We start from the raw sequence: 19,791 nt of genomic DNA on the forward strand, positions 1-19,791 counted from the left end.
AACAGAGTTCATCCCTTTAAAAGCCATAAGGGTATATAACCGTGCTATATATAGTAGTCCTATGTGCTATTAGGAGTTGAGTAGTATTGTATATGGAGGTTAGATTAATAAGGGTAGTGTGGTTGTGTACCCCATCCTCTGGTCTTCAGGTCTCCTCATCTCGATGGTGTGCAGGGGCCCGTTCAGGTTGACCACATACAAAGAGATGACTGGATTTTCCTCCCCAGCCTGCACGGAGGACAGAGAGGAGAGATACACTATGAGTGCAAATGCCACTAATAAAACAACTGTTCTTATTGGACATTTTAAGTGCATCTGCCTCAGGAAGGTCACACCTGTAGACAGAACTAACTCCATGCTGGAATATCTTCCCATTTCCCAAGATTGGTTGTACTTTTTTACCTTTATGTGTGTTTCATGATAACGTACCTTTGAGTGGTGGTACAATTTACTGTGGTGTAGCGTTGTAATAGAACACGTTTTGTCGGTAATAGGTTAGTAATTATACTATTCTAACCTTAGGGTAGTGGTACTCCCTCCCGGTAGGGTAAGTAGTTCCTGTGAACATAGGGATCTCCATCTTGGGCACCATGGTGTCGTTGATGGTGGCATATGCCAGCCGAGCACCATCCGGAGACCACCAGTGGGCAATATGGGTCTGGAAGATCTCCTCTGGAAAAGGACAGGAGAGAAATGTCCTTTAGTTTTCATTAATAATGAAGATGGGGAAACTCTAACAGAAACCCACTATGTTTGAATGGAACCACATTACATGTGTCAGATACATCGGTCATGTTAAATACTGACACAAACATCAATTGCGATGCATAGTCTAATGCTGTCGTAAAATTAATAAAGATGCTGAAGTATGTTCTGGTCATAAATCAAAACACTGCTTTTAATCTCACAAGAAAGAAACATCGACCAACCATTGGAGAGGAACATCGACCAACCACTGGAGTGTGTGTATGTGTGTGAGACCCCTTTTCTGATGCTGAGGTACACAGAAAGTGTGCTGTTGGGGCTTGGCTTACTTCATCAAAAACCTGTGACCTCTTGTGCATCCCTACGGAGCCTGTGTGTGTGTCTGAGATTATGCAGAGTGATATGGATAACATGAAACACACTCACACCCCAGAAGGGGCTCTATTGACAGGCAGTGCCAGGTGAAGACACACACACAGGCATAAAAACACTGTGTGTGTGTGTGTGTGTGTGTGTGTGTGTGTGTGTGTGTGTGTGTGTGTGTGTGTGTGTGTGTGTGTGTGTGTGTTTGTGTGAACCTTTGTTTCCATGTCCTTTGAGCTGTTTCTATCTCCACAGCTATGATTACCCAGGTGAGCAGTCCCCCTGGTTCACACACTCACTGAGTCTAAATTATTCACTGCCTAACACGCACATTACTTATGCATGAGCGGCCTGTTACTGAGGCAGGTGGGCAATAGAAGCTAATGATTGTAATCTGACAGAATCAGGTGGGCCAAACTAATGAGAAGGAGAGTCATATTTCTGTACCAGGACTATGCCCATACTGTAACTATAAGCACACAATTCAACAATCATTAACTGATCAAACAGAATATGCTATGATAAGAGTAGTGCTTCCTGTGTAGAGTCTTATCTTTGCGAAGACAATTTGTGATAGGACAGATAAGGAGAAATGCAGTGGCGACCCGTCATTCAGGGCAGGCGGGGCAGAGCCCTGCCTGTTTTGAGCCCCACCTGTTAATTATTATAAAACATTTTAATGTGTGTCTTGCATGTTATTTTTGCATTAACACGTGTCACATATCAGTTTTCAAACTTACATTAGAAGTGCCCATCCAACAAGGCTCAAGGTCATTGGCCACAGATAAAATGACGTCAAATCACGTTATATCTACCTTAGCTTTGATTGGACTGATCATGTCAACATCATACTTTCAAAATCTTAGCTAGCAAGCTAGACAAGCAGTCATCATCATGCATCAAATCCTTTTCAATTCTTGTCATATGAAGACAAATTATAGATAAAACGTATCGGTGCTCATCGGCCATTGGACATAAACATTACACAACAAGTTGGAAATCGCAAATTCAACAATGAGTGCTAAAGCTTCACTGCAGCCCCGGGTTCGATCCCAGGCTGTGTCACAGCCGGCTGTGACCGGGAGACCCATGAGGCAGCGCACAATTGGCCCAGCGTCGTCCGGGTTAGGGGAGGGTTTGGCCGGCCGGTATGTCCTTGTCTCATCGTGCTCTAGCGACTCCTTGTGGCGGGCCAGGCGCCTGCAAGCTGACTACGGTCGTCAGTTCGACAGTGTTTCCTCCGACACATTGGTGCGGGTGGCTTCCGGGTTAAGCGAGCGTTGTGTCAAGAAGCAGTGTGGCTTGGCTCTCGACCTTCGCCGAGTCCATAGGGGAGTTGCAGCAATGAGACAAGATCGTAACTACCAATTGGATATCCCGAAAAAGGGGGTAACGCCATGGGCCAGATACATTTGAATACATTGGCCATGCTGTCAATCCAGCATGACTTCTGCCGCGTTCAAAACAACTGGAAACTCGGAACTGGGAAATGTCAGACTTCAGTGAGTTCAAGACAACTGGGAACTCCGATAAAAATAGCTCCGACTGGGAAAATACTGGAAATAATTTTGAACGGTCATCCAACTCTGAATTTCAAGTCGGGATTTCGGGCCTCTTTCTAGAGCCCACAAGAAGGACCGCAGCGCCACCTTCCTGTTCAAGTGAGCACAGTACAACAAGGTGAGTCCAAAAATGTATTGTATGCTGCTGCATAAATGATGGAATATGCCAGGGAGATATGTATACTGTAGCTAAGAAAGTAATACTAAGTACTTAGTAGCCCATGTGCTTCACCCTAATAATTTGGTCCCTTTCCCCCTCATAATTTAGCCTACTGTTCTAACTTGATGGTGCACATGTAGCCTATAGCCTGTTTTAGAGAAATGTAATCATTGAATATATTAAGAGCTTTCATTGTCTGCTTATAAGCCCCCTTTATTTATCCTACAGTTCTGACTTGGTGTACAGGGAGAATACTGTAAGAATGTCCCATGTCCTGAATTCTGTCGCTGTACATTTCAAAAGTGCTGAACAAATAGTTATATTGACTACGTCCGTCCTAGCTCGCTCATTAATGTCTTAATCTAAATTACGGATTGCCTCTTATCTGCTCATCGTCCCCTTATGCCATAGTTTGTACATCTCAATTGTCAGTAGAAACCACATTTGTTTAAGCAAGTCAGCCATATCTGCTATGTTTTTTAAAAAGGCAGTAAATGAGGCTGAATGAACTGTTTCGCTGCCAGACAAGGCTTCGCTGATAGCCAGGTGTAGCAGTGGTAAGGATTCACTACATGGTGCGGAAAAGAAAGCTCTGCTGTTGAGACAGCTTTATGTAGGCCCTAACAGTTTGTGGGCACCGTTTGTCACAGTTATAGTGCAATTCATGTATTTTTAATTTTGTGTTGTGTTGTGTAGTGGCTTTGCTGGCATGCATCTAAAACATTATTTTTTTTGCCGCACCAAGATTTACATGCTAAAATTGCCACTTGAGAAATGTGAATTGAACGAAGAACACATGGTGCAGAATGAGTCCAGTCCAGTAGGGGGCAGCATTAATATAGAACTAGAACTGAGTCCACTGGTGAATGAGAGTAGAAGCACGACAGAGATTCAACCGAACTGCCTGCTTACAGAGAGCTTAGATAGGATATTATATGTACTAAACACACACACACACACACACACACACAGTTGTTTACTTCTATATTTTTTTCAGAGAAGAAGCTTACACATTCAGCTGGAGCGCCGATAAACAACACCGCCGATAAACCACACTGCCGTAAACACAAACAAACACAAACAAATCAACAAACATAAGCTTCTCAGTGTGCGAAATGTGCAATCCCAGCCAAAACTCCATGGGGTATACAGACACAGTGCGTATCAACAGTGTGTGTGACTATTATCGTGCCGTGCCAGGCTTCTCCGTCTCACATCATATTTCAGGATGTTGTCTGCTCCAGCACGTCAGTTAGTCTGACAGACAGGCCACAGATGACAAACATTCTATAATCACCTTGGGTGTTTGTCTTTCTGACTCCCCTTACACAAGACTGTCAGTGTCCCACACACACACACTGTCAGGCATAGGCATAAACACAGACAGGGGGGCACACACACACACTGTCAGGCATAGGCATAGGCATAAACACAGACAGGGGGGCACACACACACAATGATAATCTCATCTACTGTATGTTTTAAACGGTTACTACAAAAGTAGACTGCAAGCGTGGTGTTTTCCTCCAGGGAGAGCTTTCCTCCCTGTGTCTGACCCTGCTGTCGTCTGGTCCAGATCTAAACAGATATTACACAACCTGGGAAGGGCTCTCTCCCCTTCACGGGTTATACATTTACATTTTAGTCATTTAGCAGACGATCTTATCCAGAGCGACTTACAGGAGCAATTAGGGTTAAGTGCCTTGCTCAAGGGCACATTGGCAGATTTTTCACCTAGTCAGCTCGGGGATTTGAACCAGCGACCTTTCGGGTACTGGCACAACGCTCTTAACCACTAAGCTACCTGCCGCCCTATGTCACCACTAAACAAACACACAAACACAAATGTTTGATGTGTTACTGCAGAATGACCACAGTCTGTCAAACAGAGATCTCCATTGATTGACAGTTAATATGTTGTGAAATCTGTTATGAATGTATTGTAATGTTTTAAAATATATAACTGCCTTAATTTTGCTGGACCCCAGGAAGAGTAGCTGCTGCCTTGGCAACAGCTAATAGGGATCCATAATAAATACAAATACAAATACAAATATGTTAAGCAGGTCTACGTTGTAAGGCAGGTCAAGCTCAGGCTAAATTCCCTCCCGTCTCGTTGAAAGATTCATATTCCTTCATAAATTATTAGTGTAAATTGACAGACCTTCAGCGCTTCACAAGTATATGTCAAGGTTTAAATGGAGTTAGACTAATATTGCTGTTGGGAGAGCTCCACTGCATCTTAAAATCGAATTCAAACTAATCTGGGGGTAGGGGTGGGTCATGGGTCGACAGTCGACACGTACACAGATTACACACACAGACTACATACACACTTTAACACACACAGACTACATACACACTTCAATCAAAGTGTCACCTCACCTTCGTACAGCCAATCGCTGAGCCCGTTGAAGATGACCCCCTCCTTGCCGGTGGAAACCAGACGGATCGATCGGCTCTCCACCGTCGAACGGTAGTAGATGTTATTCTCAAAAATAAAAATCTATGGGAAGAGAAAGAAAGAAAGAAAGAAAGAAAGAAAGAAAGAAAGAAAGAAAGAAAGAAAGAAAGAAAGAAAGAAAGAAAGAAAGAAAGAAAGAAAGAAAGAAAGAAAGAAAGAAAGAAAGAAAGAAAGAAAGAAAGAAAGAAAGAAAGAAAGAAAGAAAGAAAGAAAGAAAGAAAGAAAGAAAGAAAGAAAGAAAGAAAGAAAGAAAGAAAGAAAGAAAGAAAGAAAGAAAGAAAGAAAGAAAGAAAGAAAGAAAGAAAGAAAGGATGTGGAATAAATAACCTATGATACAGGAAGATGTAACCTATGTGACCTCTGCATTACTAAACTTGTTGACCTGTAGGTTGACAGAAGGATGCTTTAACCATGAGGAATATGGGCAAGAAAGCCAATATGAGATCAAAAGGTTCTATCCATAGTGTAGATACTTTCCTATTCACTGCACAACTTGAATTGTAAAACATTCAGCAGTAGTGTTGGCTGACTGGCCTGGCTCTGTTTCTGTTACTGCCAGCTTGTTTTCCGTAGTACTGTCGGTCTAAGTATTGATGGATAACTCTGGAACAGGAGAGAGAAAGCAGGAGAGAGAGCGAGGGAGAGAGAGAAAGCAGGACAGAGAGAGAGAGAAAGCAGGAGAGAGAGAGAGGGAGAGAGAGAGAGAGAGAGAGAGAGAGAGAGAGAGAGAGAGAGAGAGAGAGAGAGAGAGAGAGAGAGAGAGAGAGAGAGAGAGAGAGAGAGAGAGAGAGAGAGAAAAAGTAGAAGAGAGAGGAAGAGAGAGAGAAAGCAGGAGAGAGAGGGAGAGAGAGAGAGAAAGCAGGAGAGAAAGAGAGGGAGAGAGAGAGAAAGCAGGAGAGAGAGAGAGGGAGAGAGAGAGAAAGCAGGAGAGAAAGCGAGGGAGAGAGAGAGAAAGCAGGAGAGAGAGAGGGAGAGAGAGAGAGAAAGCAGGAGAGGGAGCGAGGGAGAGAGAAAGCAGGAGAGAGAGAGAGGGAGAGAGAGAGAAAGCAGGAGAGAAAGCAAGGGAGAGAGAGAGAAAGCAGGAGAGAGAGAGGGAGAGAGAGAAAGCAGGAGAGAGAGCGAGGGAGAGAGAGAGAAGCAGGAGAGAAAGCGAGGGAGAGAGAGAGAAAGCAGGAGAGAGAGCGAGGGAGAGAGAGAGAAAGCAGGAGAGAGTGCGAGGGAGAGAGAGAGAAAGCGAGTGAGAGAGCGAGGGAGAGAGAGAGAGAAAGCAGGAGAGAGAGCGAGGGAGAGAGAGAGTGAGGGAGAGAGAGAGAGAGAAAGAGAGAGAAAGCGAGGGAGAGAGAGAGGGAGCGAGAGAGAGAGAAAGCAGGAGTGAGAGCGAGGGAGAGAGAGAGAAAGCAGGAGATAGTGTGAGGGAGAGAGAGAGAAAGCAGGAGAGAGAGAGAGAGAGAGAGAGAGAGAGAGAGAGAGAGAGAGAGAGAGAGAAAGCAGGAGAGAGAGAGAGAGAGAGAGAGAGAGAGAGAGAAAGCAGGAGAGAGAGAGAGGGAGAGAGAGAGAGAGAGAGAGAGACAGAGAGGGAGAGAGAGAGAGAAAGCAGGAGAGAGAGGGAGAGAGAAAGAGAGAAAGCAGGAGAGAGAGCGAGGGAGAGAGAGAGAAAGCAGGAGAGAGAGCGAGAGAGAGAGAGAGAAAGCAGGAGAGAGAGCGAGGGAGAGAGAGAAAGCAGGAGAGAGAGCGAGGGAGAGAGAGAGAAAGCGAGGGAGAGAGAGGGAGAGAGAGAGAGAAAGCAGGAGAGAGAGCGAGGGAGAGAGAAAGCAGGAAAGAGAGAGAGGGAGAGAGAGAGAGAGAGAGAGAGACAGAGAGGGAGAGAGAGAGAGAAAGCAGGAGAGAGAGGGAGAGAGAAAGAGAGAAAGCAGGAGAGAGAGCGAGGGAGAGAGAGAAAGCAGGAGAGAGAGCGAGAGAGAGAGAGAGAAAGCAGGAGAGAGAGCGAGGGAGAGAGAGAAAGCAGGAGAGAGAGCGAGGGAGAGAGAGAGAAAGCGAGGGAGAGAGAGGGAGAGAGAGAGAGAGAAAGCAGGAGAGAGAGCGAGGGAGAGAGAAAGCAGGAAAGAGAGAGAGGGAGAGAGAGGGAGAGAGAGAGAGAAAGCAGGAGAGAAAGTGAGGGAGAGAGATAGAAAGCAGGAGAGAGAGAGAGGGAGAGAGAGAGAGAAAGCAGGAGAGAGAGCGAGGGAGAGAGAGAGAAAGCAGGAGAGAAAGCGAGGGAGAGAGAGAAAGCAGGAGAGAGAGAGGGAGAGAGAGAGAGAGAAAGAGAAAGCAGGAGAGAGAGAGAAAGCAGGAGAGAGAGCGAGGGAGAGAGAGAGAGAAAGCAGGAGAGAGAGGGAGAGAGAGAGAAAGCAGGAGAGAGTGTGAGGGAGAGAGAGAGAAAGAGGGAGAAAGCGAGGGAGAGAAAGAGAGAGAAAGCAGGAGAGAGAGCGAGGGAGAGAGTGAGAAAGCAGGAGAGAGAGACGAGGGAGAGAGAGAGAAAGCAGGAGAGAGATAGTTTTGTATGCAAGAGACTAAAGGTTGTGTGTGAGAATACAAAGGTGAACAAGAATATAGAGAGAATGTACTGCATAATTAATCCTTTCCTCACCACACTGCACACCAATATTGTATATCAATATAAGTCCTAATTGCAGATTGATCCTCTAATAGTCTACATTATTTCCCTCCTCTCTGTCCATTGTTGGGAGAAGCATTGACTATCTGCTGGGCAGTTCAAGGTCAGCTCCATCCTTACATAATTAAAACTTCTGTATCTTTCATATCAAATCAGATAATGCTCAGGTATGTTATTCAATGCTCTTTCAGTTGCAGAGCTTGTAGAGGGGGGGGGGGTCACATTGTTCCTCGTGTGGCGAGGTAGGCCAGGAGGGACCCAGGTGTGTTCTCCTTGGTGCAGACTGACTGAGGCCCAGTTTAACAACAGGATCTAGGCCAGAGCAGAGAGTCACACAGTGAGCTTGGCCCACTTCTGAAGGAAGGTACCTCCCATATAATGTACACACACACAGAGTCTGGGGAGATGTGTGGTCATATTGCAGGCAGGCTGACAACAGCAGGAGAGAGAGATGTGCCATGTCAGACCCTCTAGAGAGAAATAATAATAATAATAATATGCCATTTAGCAGACGCTTTTATCCAAAGCGACTTACAGTCATGCGTGCATACATTTTTGTGTATGGGTGGTCACGGGGATCAAACCCACTACCTTGGCGTTACAAGCGACGTGCTCTACCAGATGAGCTACAGAGGACCACAATGGAGGGCCAGGGAGTGGGAGGAAGGGAGAGAAAGAGCGAGGGAGGGAGAGGAAGGTAGAGAGCAAGCAAAGCTCAGGATTTGTCTCCGATTTAAAGGAAGAGGACAAAAACACCTTTAAAGAGGACCCCTTATCAAATCAAATCTTATTGGTCACATACACATATTTAGCAGATGTTATTGCAGGTGTAGCGAAATGCTTGTGTTCCTAGCTCCAACAGTGCAGTAGTATCTATAATTCACAACAATACACACAAATCTAAAAGTAAAATAATGGAATTAAGAAATTCACTGCTCAAAAAAATAAAGGGAACACTTAAACAACACAATGTAACTCCAAGTCAATCACACTTCTGTGAAATCAAACTGTCCACTTAGGAAGCAACACTGATTGACAATACATTTCACATGCTGTTGTGCAAATGGAATAGACAACAGGTGGAAATTATAGGCAATTAGCAAGACACCCCCAATAAAGAAGTGGTTCTGAAGGTGGTGACCACAGACCACTTCTCAGTTCCTATGCTTCCTGGCTGATGTTTTGGTCACTTTTGAATGCTGGCGGTGCTTTCACTCTAGTGGTAGCATGAGACGGAGTCTACAACCCACACAAGTGGCTCAGGTAGTGCAGCTCATCCAGGATGGCACATCAATGCGAGCTGTGGCAAGAAGGTTTGCTGTGTCTGTCAGCGTAGTGTCCAGAGCATGGAGGCGCTACCAGGAGACAGGCCAGTACATCAGGAGACGTGGAGGAGGCCGTAGGAGGGCAACAACCCAGCAGCAGGACCGCTACCTCCGCCTTTGTGCAAGGAGGAGCAGGAGGAGCACTGCCAGAGCCCTGCAAAATGACCTCCAGCAGGCCACAAATGTGCATGTGTCTGCTCAAACGGTCAGAAACAGACTCCATGAGGGTGGTATGAGGGCCCGACGTCCACAGGTGGGGGTTGTGCTTACAGCCCAACACCGTGCAGGACATTTGGTATTTGCCAGAGAACACCAAGATTGGCAAATTCGCCACTGGCGCCCTGTGCTCTTCACAGATGAAAGCAGGTTCACACTGAGCACATGTGACAGACGTGACAGAGTCTGGAGACGCCCGTGGAGAACGTTCTGCTGCCTGCAACATCCTCCAGCATGACCGGTTTGGCGGTGGGTCAGTCATGGTGTGGGGTGGCATTTCTTTGGGGGGCCGCACAGCCCTCCATGTGCTCGCCAGAGGTAGCCTGACTGCCATTAGGTACCGAGATGAGATCCTCAGACCCCTTGTGAGACCATATGCTGGTGCGGTTGGCCCTGGGTTCCTCCTAATGCAAGACAATGCTAGACCTCATGTGGCTGGAGTGTGTCAGCAGTTCCTACAAGAGGAAGGCATTGATGCTATGGACTGGCCCGCCCGTTCCCCAGTCCTGTATCCAATTGAGCACACCTGGGACATCATGTCTCGCTCCATCCACCAACGCCACGTTGCACCACAGACTGTCCAGGAGTTGGCGGATGCTTTAGTCCAGGTCTGGGAGGAGATCCCTCAGGAGACCATCCGCCACCTCATCAGGAGCATGCCCAGGCGTTGTAGGGAGGTCATACAGGCACGTGGAGGCCACACACACTACTGAGCCTCATTTTGACTTGTTTTAAGGACATTACATCAAAGTTGGATCAGCCTGTAGTGTGTTTTTCCACTTTAATTTTGAGGGTGACTCCAAATCCAGACCTCCATGGGTTGATACATTTGATTTCCATTGATAATTTTTGTGTGATTTTGTTGTCAGCACATTCAACTATGTAAAGAAAAAAGTATTTAATAAGATTATTTCATTCATTCAGATCTAGGATGTGTTGTTTAAGTGTTTTGAGCAGTGTATATAAATATTAGGACGAGCAATGTTGGAGTGGCATTGACAGTAGAATAGAATACAGTATATACAGTGGGGAGAACAAGTATTTGATACACTGCCGATTTTGCAGGTTTTCCTACTTACAAAGCATGTAGAGGTCTGTAATTTTTATCATAGGTACACTTCAACTGTGAGAGACGGAATCTAAAACAAAAATCCAGAAAATCACATTGTATGATGTTTAAGTAATTAATTTGCATTTTATTGCATGACATAAGTATTTGATACATCAGAAAAGCAGAACTTAATATTTGGTACAGAAACCTTTGTTTGCAATTACAGAGATCATACGTTTCCTGTAGGTCTTGACCAGGTTTGCACACACTGCAGCAGGGATTTTGGCCCACTCCTCCATACAGACCTTCTCCAGATCCTTCAGGTTTTCGTGGCTGTCGCTGGGCAATACGGACTTTCAGCTCCCTCCAAAGATTTTCTATTGGGTTCAGGTCTGGAGACTGGCTAGGCCACTCCAGGACCTTGAGATGCTTCTTACGGAGCCACTCCTTAGTTGCCCTGGCTGTGTGTTTCGGGTCGTTGTCATGCTGGAAGACCCAGCCACGACCCATATTCAATGCTCTTACTAAGGGAAGGAGGTTGTTGGCCAAGATCTCGCGATACATGGCCCCATCCATCCTCCCCTCAATACGGTGCAGTCGTCCTGTCCCCTTTGCAGTAAAGCATACCCAAAGAATTATGTTTCCACCTCCATGCTTCACGGTTGGGATGGTGTTCTTGGGGTTGTACTCATCCTTCTTCTTCCTCCAAACACGGCGAGTGGAGTTTAGACCAAAAAGCTCTATTTTTGTCTCATCAGACCACATGACCTTCTCCCATTCCTCCTCTGGATCATCCAGACGGTCATTGGCAAACTTCAGACGGGCCTGGACATGCGCTGGCTTGAGCAGGGGGACCTTGCGTGCGCTGCAGGATTTTAATCCATGACGGCGTAGTGTGTTACTAATGGTTTTCTTTGAGACTGTGGTCCCAGCTCTCTTCAGGTCATTGACCAGGTCCTGCCGTGTAGTTCTGGGCTGATCCCTCACCTTCCTCATGATCATTGATGCCCCACGAGGTGAGATCTTGCATGGAGCCCCAGACCGAGGGTGATTGACCGTCATCTTGAACTTCTTCCATTTTCTAATAATTGCGCCAACAGTTGTTGCCTTCTCACCAAGCTGCTTGCCTATTGTCCTGTAGCCCATCCCAGCCTTGTGCAGGTCTACAATTTTATCCCTGGTGTCCTTACACAGCTCTCTGGTCTTGGCCATTGTGGAGAGGTTGGAGTCTGTTTGATTGAGTGTGTGGACAGGTGGGCTTCTTAAAGAAAAACTAACAGGTCTGTGAGAGCCGGAATTCTTACTGGTTGGTAGGTGATCAAATACTTATGTCATGCAATAAAATGCAAATTAATTACTTAAAAATCATACAATGTGATTTTCTGGATTTTTGTTTTAGATTCCGTCTCTCACAGTTGAAGTGTACCTATGATAAAAATTACAGACCTCTACATGCTTTGTAAGTAGGAAAACCTGCAAAATCGGCAGTGTGTCAAATACTTGTTCTCCCCACTGTACATTTGAGATGAGTAAAGCAGTATGTAAACAGTGTTCATCCACACAGACAAAGACAGCTACCCATCCTCTGGTGAATCAAAGGACACTGTGTATTTAACCTAATTCCACCGCTTTTCAACATGGGACAAGACAGCTGTGTGTGAGTGTGTGTAAAGAGCAGATCAAGGGGCCAGTGTAAGATTAAGCTGTCAGCTGACTTGAGAAATGTGATAACATATGGACTGATGTTAGTGTGTGTGTATGTGTGTGTGTGTGTGCAGGCATGCAAGTATATGTGAACTCACATTGGCAGACACCTTCCTCTCCCACCCATGTATCTTATTTACATTTACGTCATTTAGCAGACGCTCTTATCCAGAGCGACTTACAGTTAGTGAATACATATTTTTTTATACTGGCCCCCCGTGGGAATCGAACCCACAACCCTGGTGTTGCAAACGCCATGCTCTATCAACTGAGCTACATCCCTGCCGGCCATTCCCTCCCCTACCCTGGACGACGCTGGGCCAATTGTGCGCCGCCCATGAGTCTCCCGGTCGCGGCCGGCTGCGACAGAGCCTGGATTCGAACCAGGATCTAGTGGCACAGTTAGCACTGCGATGCAGTGCCTTAGACCACTGCGCCACTCAGGAGTACATCTTATCCTTGACAACAAGTATCATAGCCCAAAGGGCAAGAATCTGTTGCTGGGAGGGGAGCTCCTTTAAACGAAAGTGACTGTCTTGGAATCAGGACTGCTTAATGAGTAATGATAGGAGAGACTGTGTGATATCAATCAAGTGACTTCACCAATTAATCCACTGAGGAGATTACATGTAATTAATTGCATTGTGCCAGAGGATGTAATTGCTCACACTGCTCTGAGAACCACTAGACTGATGCTTATTAATGTTATTTCTATGGCTAGACTGCCTGGTAGCTTGTGATAGTGTAACAGAAATAGCTATAGGAAAGGTCATACAGTGCATTCGGAAAGTATTCAGACCCCTTGACTTTTTCAACATTTTGTTACGTTACAGCCTTATTCTAAAATGGATTAACTTGTTTTTTCCTCTCATCAATCTAAAAACAATACCCCATAATGTCAAAGCAAAAACAGGATTTTAGATTTTTTTGCAAATCTATTACAAATATAAAACTGAAATATCACATTTATGTAAGTATTCATACTCTTTACTCAGTACTTTGTTGAAGCACCTTTGGCAGCGATTACAGCCTCGAGTCTTCTTGGGTATGACGCTACAAGCTTGGCACACCTGTATTTGGTGTGCCTTCTCTGCAGATCCTCTCAAGCTCTGTCAGGTTGGAACAGCAGAGGGTGCACCCCCCTATCCACATCGACGGGACCGCAGTGGAGAAGGTGGAAAGCTTCAAGTTCCTTGGCGTACACATCACTGACAAACTGAAATGGACCATCCACACAGACAGTGTGGTGAAGAAGGTGCAACAGAGCCTCTTCAACCTCAGGGGGCTAAAGAAATGTGGCTTGGCACCTAAAACCCTCACAAACCTTTACAGATGCACAATTGAGAGCATCCTGTCGGACTGTATCACCGCCTGGTATGGAAACTGCACCGCCCGCAACCGCAAGGCTCTCCAGAGGGTGGTGCGTTCTGCCCAACGCATTGCCGGTGGCAAACTACCCGCCCTCCAGGACACCTACAGCACCCGATGTCATAGGAAGGCCAAAAAGATAATCAAGGACATCAACCACCCGAGCCACTGCCTGTTCACCCCGCTATCATCCAGAAGGCGAGGTCAGTACAGGTGCATCAAAGCTGGGACCGAGAGAATGAAAAACAGCTTCTATCTCAAGGCCATCAGACAGTTAAACAGCCATCACTAGCACATTAGAGGCTGCTGCCTATAGACATAGACTAGAAATCACTGGCCACTTTAAGAAATGGAACACTAGCCACTTTAATAATGTTTACATATCTTGCATTACTCATCTCATATGTATATACTGTATTCTATACTATTCTACTGTATCTTAGTCCATGCCACTCTGACATCGCTTGTCCATATATGTATATATTCTTAATTAATTCCTTACTTAGATTTGTGTGTATTCGGTATATGTTGTGAAATTGTCAGATATTACTTGTTAGATATTACTGCACTGTCGGAGCTAGAAGCACAAGCATTTCGCTACACCTGCAATAACATCTGCTAAACACATGTATGTGACCAATACAATTTGATTTGATTTGTTTGGATGGGGAGCATCGCTGCACAGCTATTTTCAGGTCTCTCCAGAGATGTTCAATCGTGTTCAAGTCCGGACTCTGGCTGGGCCTTTCATGGACATTCAGAGACTTGTCCCGAAGCCACTCCTGTGTTGTCTTGGCTGTGTGCTTAGGGTCGTTGTCCTGTTGAAAGGTCAACCTTTGCCCCAGTGTGATGTCCTGAGCGCTCTGGAGCAGGTTTTCATCAAGGATCTCTCTGTACTTTGCTCTGTTCATCTTTCCCTAGATCCTGACTAGTCTCCCAGTCCCTTCCGCTGAAAAACATCTCCACAGCATGATGCTTCACCGTAGGGATGGTGCCAGGTTTCCTCCAGATGTGACGCTTGGCATTCAGGCCAAAGAGTTCAATCTTGGTTTCATCAGTCCAGAGAATCTTGTTTCTCATGGTCTGGGAGTCCTTTAGGTGCCTTTTGACAAACTCCAAGCGGGCTGTCATGTGCCTTTTACTGAGGAGTGGCTTCCGTCTGGCCACTCTACCATAAAGGCCTGATTGGTGGAGTGCTGCAGAGATGGTTGTCCTTCTGGAAGGTTCTCCCATCTCCACAGAGGAGCTCTGGAGCTCTGTCAGAGTGACCATCGGGTTCTTGGTCACCTCCCTGACCAAGGCCCTTCTCCCCCGATTGCTCAGTTTGGCCTGGTGGCCAGCTCTAGGAAGAGTCTTTGTGGTTCCAAACTTCTTCCATTTAAGAATGATGGAGGCCACTGTGTTCTTGGGGACCTTCAATGCTGCAGAAATGTTTTGGTACCCATCCCCAGATCTGTACCTCGACACAATACTGTCTCGGAACTCTATGGACAATTCCTTCGACCTCATGGCTTTGTTTTTTCTCTGACATGCACTGTCAACTGTCAACTGTGCCTTTCCAAATCATGTCCAATCAATTGAATTTACCACAGCTGGACTCCAATCAAGTTGTAGAAACATCTCAAGGATGATCAATGGAAACAGGATGCACCTAAGATCAATACTTATGTAAATAAGGTATTTCTGTTTGTTTTTTTAATACATTTGCTAAAATTTCTAAAAACCTGTTTTTGCTTTGTCTTTATGGGGTATTGTGTGTAGATTGATGACGGAAAAAAAACAATCTAATCACTTTTAGAATAAGGCTGTAACGTAACAAAATGTGGAAAAAGTCAAGGGGTCTGAATACTTTCAGAATGCACTGTAGCTAGGGTTGCAAAGGGAGGGTATATTACTGAAAACCTTAACAGTAAACTACCAGAATTGTTGTATCTTTCAATTATTTTATGTAATCTATCACAAGACATCTAGTGGCCCTTTTGGGTTATTACTGGTGTCTAATTATCTCTGGCCCTCTGTGTGGCCTTATCACATGATATTAAAGATTACTTTCAAATAAAACAGAAAGACAAAGCTATAAAACATTATCCTAAATATAAACCAACTTAGTGAATACCAGTGTTTAATATGATGGTTTCAGAATGAAATATCCTTTATATTTTTTTCATACATTTATTTAATATGTCGGTTGTAAATGTTTTGGTGTAAAACTGGTGGCAGTTGTGAAAAAAGTCAATAGTTCAAAGATTTGCAGAGTTAATAGAAAATAATGCATTTGTTGATTAGATGCTTTTTTTTATTAACTAGGCTATTTTCTCTGGAACCATATAGTTTATCCACTAGAAACTCATGGACAATATGGACATAGATATAGACAATTAATACAGTGTATAAGAATACATTTTTTAGAAGTTATTCAAGTATATATTACCAATGTTATGATAGATTGCCATAGATTTTCTATTAATTACCAAAATTACTGAAGATTCTGGTAATGTTGGTAAATTACCGGTAGCCTTGCAACCCTAGTCATAGCTAATGTGTAGATACAGTCCATTCATATTGTACTATTCATTGAGAACCAGACACGGACACACACAGTATGGGTGAGACAGAGGGTGCTGCTGGGAGTTGTAGTTCTTACCAGCTGCTGGCCCGTGGGTCCCCAGCCTGCGTATTGCAGCTGGGCGTTCCGTACCTCTGGAGGGTTCAGGTTCCATGTCTCCCTGCAGCAGAGAGGAGAGACCACAATATGAACACACATACACACACACACACACACACACACACATCCACACTACACACCGACACACACATTGAACTGCCCCTCACTAAATGACAGATCACCTTCTTTAAAAAAAAAAAAACTCTTAGTTGATCATCAACAAAACACTGCATTATAAAAACAACTCCAATTCACCGCACAAGCAGCCTTCGCTGCTCCTGCTCAGATGTTCCAGTGTTATCCATCCCAGTCCAAAAGGTTTAAGAACAGCTATAAATACAGGTGCTTTATATACCGCAGCCATTTTTTGTTCATTTAGAAGTGCTGTGAGCTGCAGAGAATTAGAGGTGTCACAGGCCCTGTGTCTTAGTCTGGAGGTGAGGATGGATGAGGTCACAAAGCCCACAGTTCTCCTCATCTCCATAGGGTGGCAGCGCAGAGACGTGACTGACCAGGCTGAGAGGAGAGGAGAGGAGAGGAGAGGAGAGGAGAGGAGAGGAGAGGAGAGGAGAGGAGAGGAGAGGAGAGGAGAGGAGAGGAGAGGAGAGGAGAGGAGAGGAGAGGAGAGGGAGAGGAGAGGAGAGGAGAGGAGAGGAGAGGAGAGGAGATGGGAGGGGAGGGGAGGGGAGGGGAAGCGTTTGTTGGTTTCAGCTACTTACGGAGTCTCCAGGCTGCAGATGATGTAGAAGGCAGTGAATGAGTGCTGGTACACCTGGAAGAAGAATGATTGAAGACTGTCATGAAGAAGACTGATTGACTTGGCAATTAAAAACATGTTTTAGTAATTACCATCAGAATGAAAGTACATATGATGGGAGATTATATTATTTCTACTTAGTAATTGGTTAAGTTCAGGAAATTCTAAACCGCTCCCTCAGAGTTGGGGAAGAGAGAGAGAGAGAGAGAGACGTTCTCTGTGAAGGGCAAGCAGCAGCATGACGTGTGGAGAGGGTGTGTGTGTGATTGTGTGTGATTGTGTGTGTGTGTCTGTGTGTGTGTGTCTGGGTGCTTGTGTGTGTGTGTGTGTCTGCGTGCTTGTGTGTGTGTGTGTGTGTGTGTGTCTGGGTGCTTGTGTGTGTGTGTGTGTCTGCGTGCTTGTGTGGGTGTGTGTGTGTGTGTGTGTGTGTGTCTGCATGCTTGTGTGTATGTGTGTATGTGTGTGTGTGTCTGCGTGTTTGTGTGTGTGTGTGTGTCTGCGTGCTTGTGTGTGTGTGTGTGTCTGCGTGCTTGTGTGTGTGTGTGTGTGTGTCTGCGTGCTTGTGTGTGTGTGTGTGTGTGTGTGTCTGCGTGCTTGTGTGTATGTGTGTGTGTGTGTCTGCGTGCTTGTGTGTGCGTGTGTGTGTGTGTGTCTGCGTGCTTGTGTGTGTGTGTCTGCGTGCTTGTGTGTATGCGTGTGTGTGTGTCTGCGTGCTTGTGTGTGTGTGTGTCTGCGTGCTTGTGTGTGTGTGTCTGCGTGCTTGTGTGTGTGTATGTGTGTGTGTCTGCGTGCTTGTGTGTGTGTGTGTGTGTGTGTCTGTGTGCCTGTGTGTGCGCCTGTGTAATGACAGCTGGGGGACGGAGCTGTCATCCACCAGGGCTACGGAGGACCATTATGAAATAACATATTCACTGTCTACCACACACACACACACACACACACACACAGACACAATCCATCAGGGCCTCCCTGTTGTCTCTCTGGCCCAATGGGCTTCTATTCCCTGACATACTGGTTCTTTTTCAGACTCTCCTTGAGTGTCCTGGATCTCACATTGCAGCAGTCTTTCAGCTGAGTTAGCTACCTCAATCAATCAATCAATCTACCGCACCTGCTATTTCAACCTCTAAATGCCAGGCTATGAAAAGCCAAGTGACATTTACTCCTGATGTACTGACCTGTTGCAACCTCTACAACCACTGTGATTATTATTTGACCCTGCTGGTCATCTATGAACGTTTGAACATCTTGGAGAAAAATCTGGTCTTAATGGCCATGTACTGTTATAATCTCCACCCGGCACAGCCAGAAGGGGACTGGCCAACCCTCAGAGCCTGGTTCCTCTCTAGGTTTCTTCCTAGGTTCCTGCCTTTCTAGGAAGTTTTTCCTAACCACTGTGCTTCTACATCTGCATTGCTTGCTTTTTGGGGTTTTAGGCTGGGTTTCTGTATAAGCACTTTGTGACATCTGCTGATGTAAAAAGGGCTTTATAAATAAAATGTGATTGATTGATTGAGCCATTACATAATGCAGTAACCTCCCATCCCTCTCCTTTCCTTTCCTTTCCCTCCTACTCTCTCTCTCTCTCTCTTGCTACCCCCAAATCTCTATACCTCCCCCTCCCTTTGTTTTCTCCCTCCACTTTCTTCCTCATCCCCCTCTCCCGGCTGTGTTGTGGGGTTAGTTTGTGTTTTGGAGAGTACAGTTCCACTCAGCTGTTTTCTCTCTAGCGTGGCTGAGAGGCAGCGGCGTGCAACAGGACTCTACTCGGACGCCATGATTACTTTTCTCCCCCACCGCCTTGCCACGTTTCCCTTCGGAGACTGCTGACATATTTGCCTGTCATTCCGCTAATTCCAAAAACATGCAAACAAATGAAGGAGCTCACCGGTGCCACGTTGTAGGCAAGCAGCACATGCTTCATGTCAGGAGACACTTCATACTTGCTGGCTTTGTACATTTCCTGAAAAGCAGAGAGAGAGAGAGAGAGAGAGAAAGAGAGAGAAAGATAAAAGACAAAAATATTACATTTAACCATGCGTAGTGTTTTTTCATTAAGGTAATCCTTAAATGACTGCGTTTGACGGATTGCTCTGCGCGGGGCGTGGGCGGGAGACACATTAATCTTCTTGCGGCTCTTTTTGATTTCAGAGAGACATAATGTTGTGTGTCGTCACCTCGGCCGTTTCAACACTGACCCAAATGTTAACAAGCCTGACCAAATGATGTGGTAATGATGGATTGTTTCAGTACACTTTGGGTGCTTTGATATGCTGAAAAGTTCTAATAATAAAAATAAATAAAATGAATAACACCATGGAAAAAATAGATAGTTGGAGAGACTCACAAACTTTTTGTTGTGCACCAATACCGTCCTCTCATACGTCTCCATGTTGAGCCTGACAACATCCCCCTCACGTGTGCGATACAGTAACTCATTACCTGTACAACAGAGAGAGAGCAAAGAAACAGAGCAAGAAAGATGACTTCACAAAGGCTTTCAAACTTTTCATAATGTCTGATAATAGTCCTATGTGCAATATCCTTGCAATCGTCTGTAAGTTGGTAAACACTTGCAACAACAAAAAATATCAGAGAGCAAAGTCTTTGGATGCAGAGTGGCCAGTTGGTGCATTGGCAGTGCATCTTGGATCCATACATTGACAGTTGGTCCCTGAGCTCTCTACACTGGTGTAAGAAGTGGGATTCTCTACATTGGTGTTAAAAGTGGAATTTGCAGTGGGAGGAATGCACTGGGGCTGTTTATTTGAGTTGACAAGGAGTTGTTTATTTGAATC

General features: G+C 45.4%; 1 protein-coding gene across 3 annotated transcripts in view; it reads right to left on the minus strand.

Moving 5' to 3' along the window:
• The window catches only part of LOC121549880 (dipeptidyl aminopeptidase-like protein 6), a 335,968-nt gene that overhangs the window by 22,855 nt on the left and 293,322 nt on the right, over window positions 1–19,791 (minus strand). For all 3 annotated transcript variants that reach the window (XM_041861836.2, XM_041861838.2, XM_041861837.2), the window contains exons 4-10: window positions 19,341–19,435; window positions 18,882–18,956; window positions 16,956–17,008; window positions 16,216–16,297; window positions 5,176–5,296; window positions 518–672; window positions 131–228 (exon numbers count right to left, since the gene is read on the minus strand). In XM_041861836.2, coding sequence (XP_041717770.1) covers window positions 131–228; window positions 518–672; window positions 5,176–5,296; window positions 16,216–16,297; window positions 16,956–17,008; window positions 18,882–18,956; window positions 19,341–19,435 — 679 coding nt within the window. The remainder of the gene's footprint in view (window positions 1–130; window positions 229–517; window positions 673–5,175; window positions 5,297–16,215; window positions 16,298–16,955; window positions 17,009–18,881; window positions 18,957–19,340; window positions 19,436–19,791) is intronic.

This window comes from Coregonus clupeaformis, chromosome 34 (assembly GCF_020615455.1).
Source record: "Coregonus clupeaformis isolate EN_2021a chromosome 34, ASM2061545v1, whole genome shotgun sequence".
Taxonomy (NCBI): domain Eukaryota; kingdom Metazoa; phylum Chordata; class Actinopteri; order Salmoniformes; family Salmonidae; genus Coregonus; species Coregonus clupeaformis.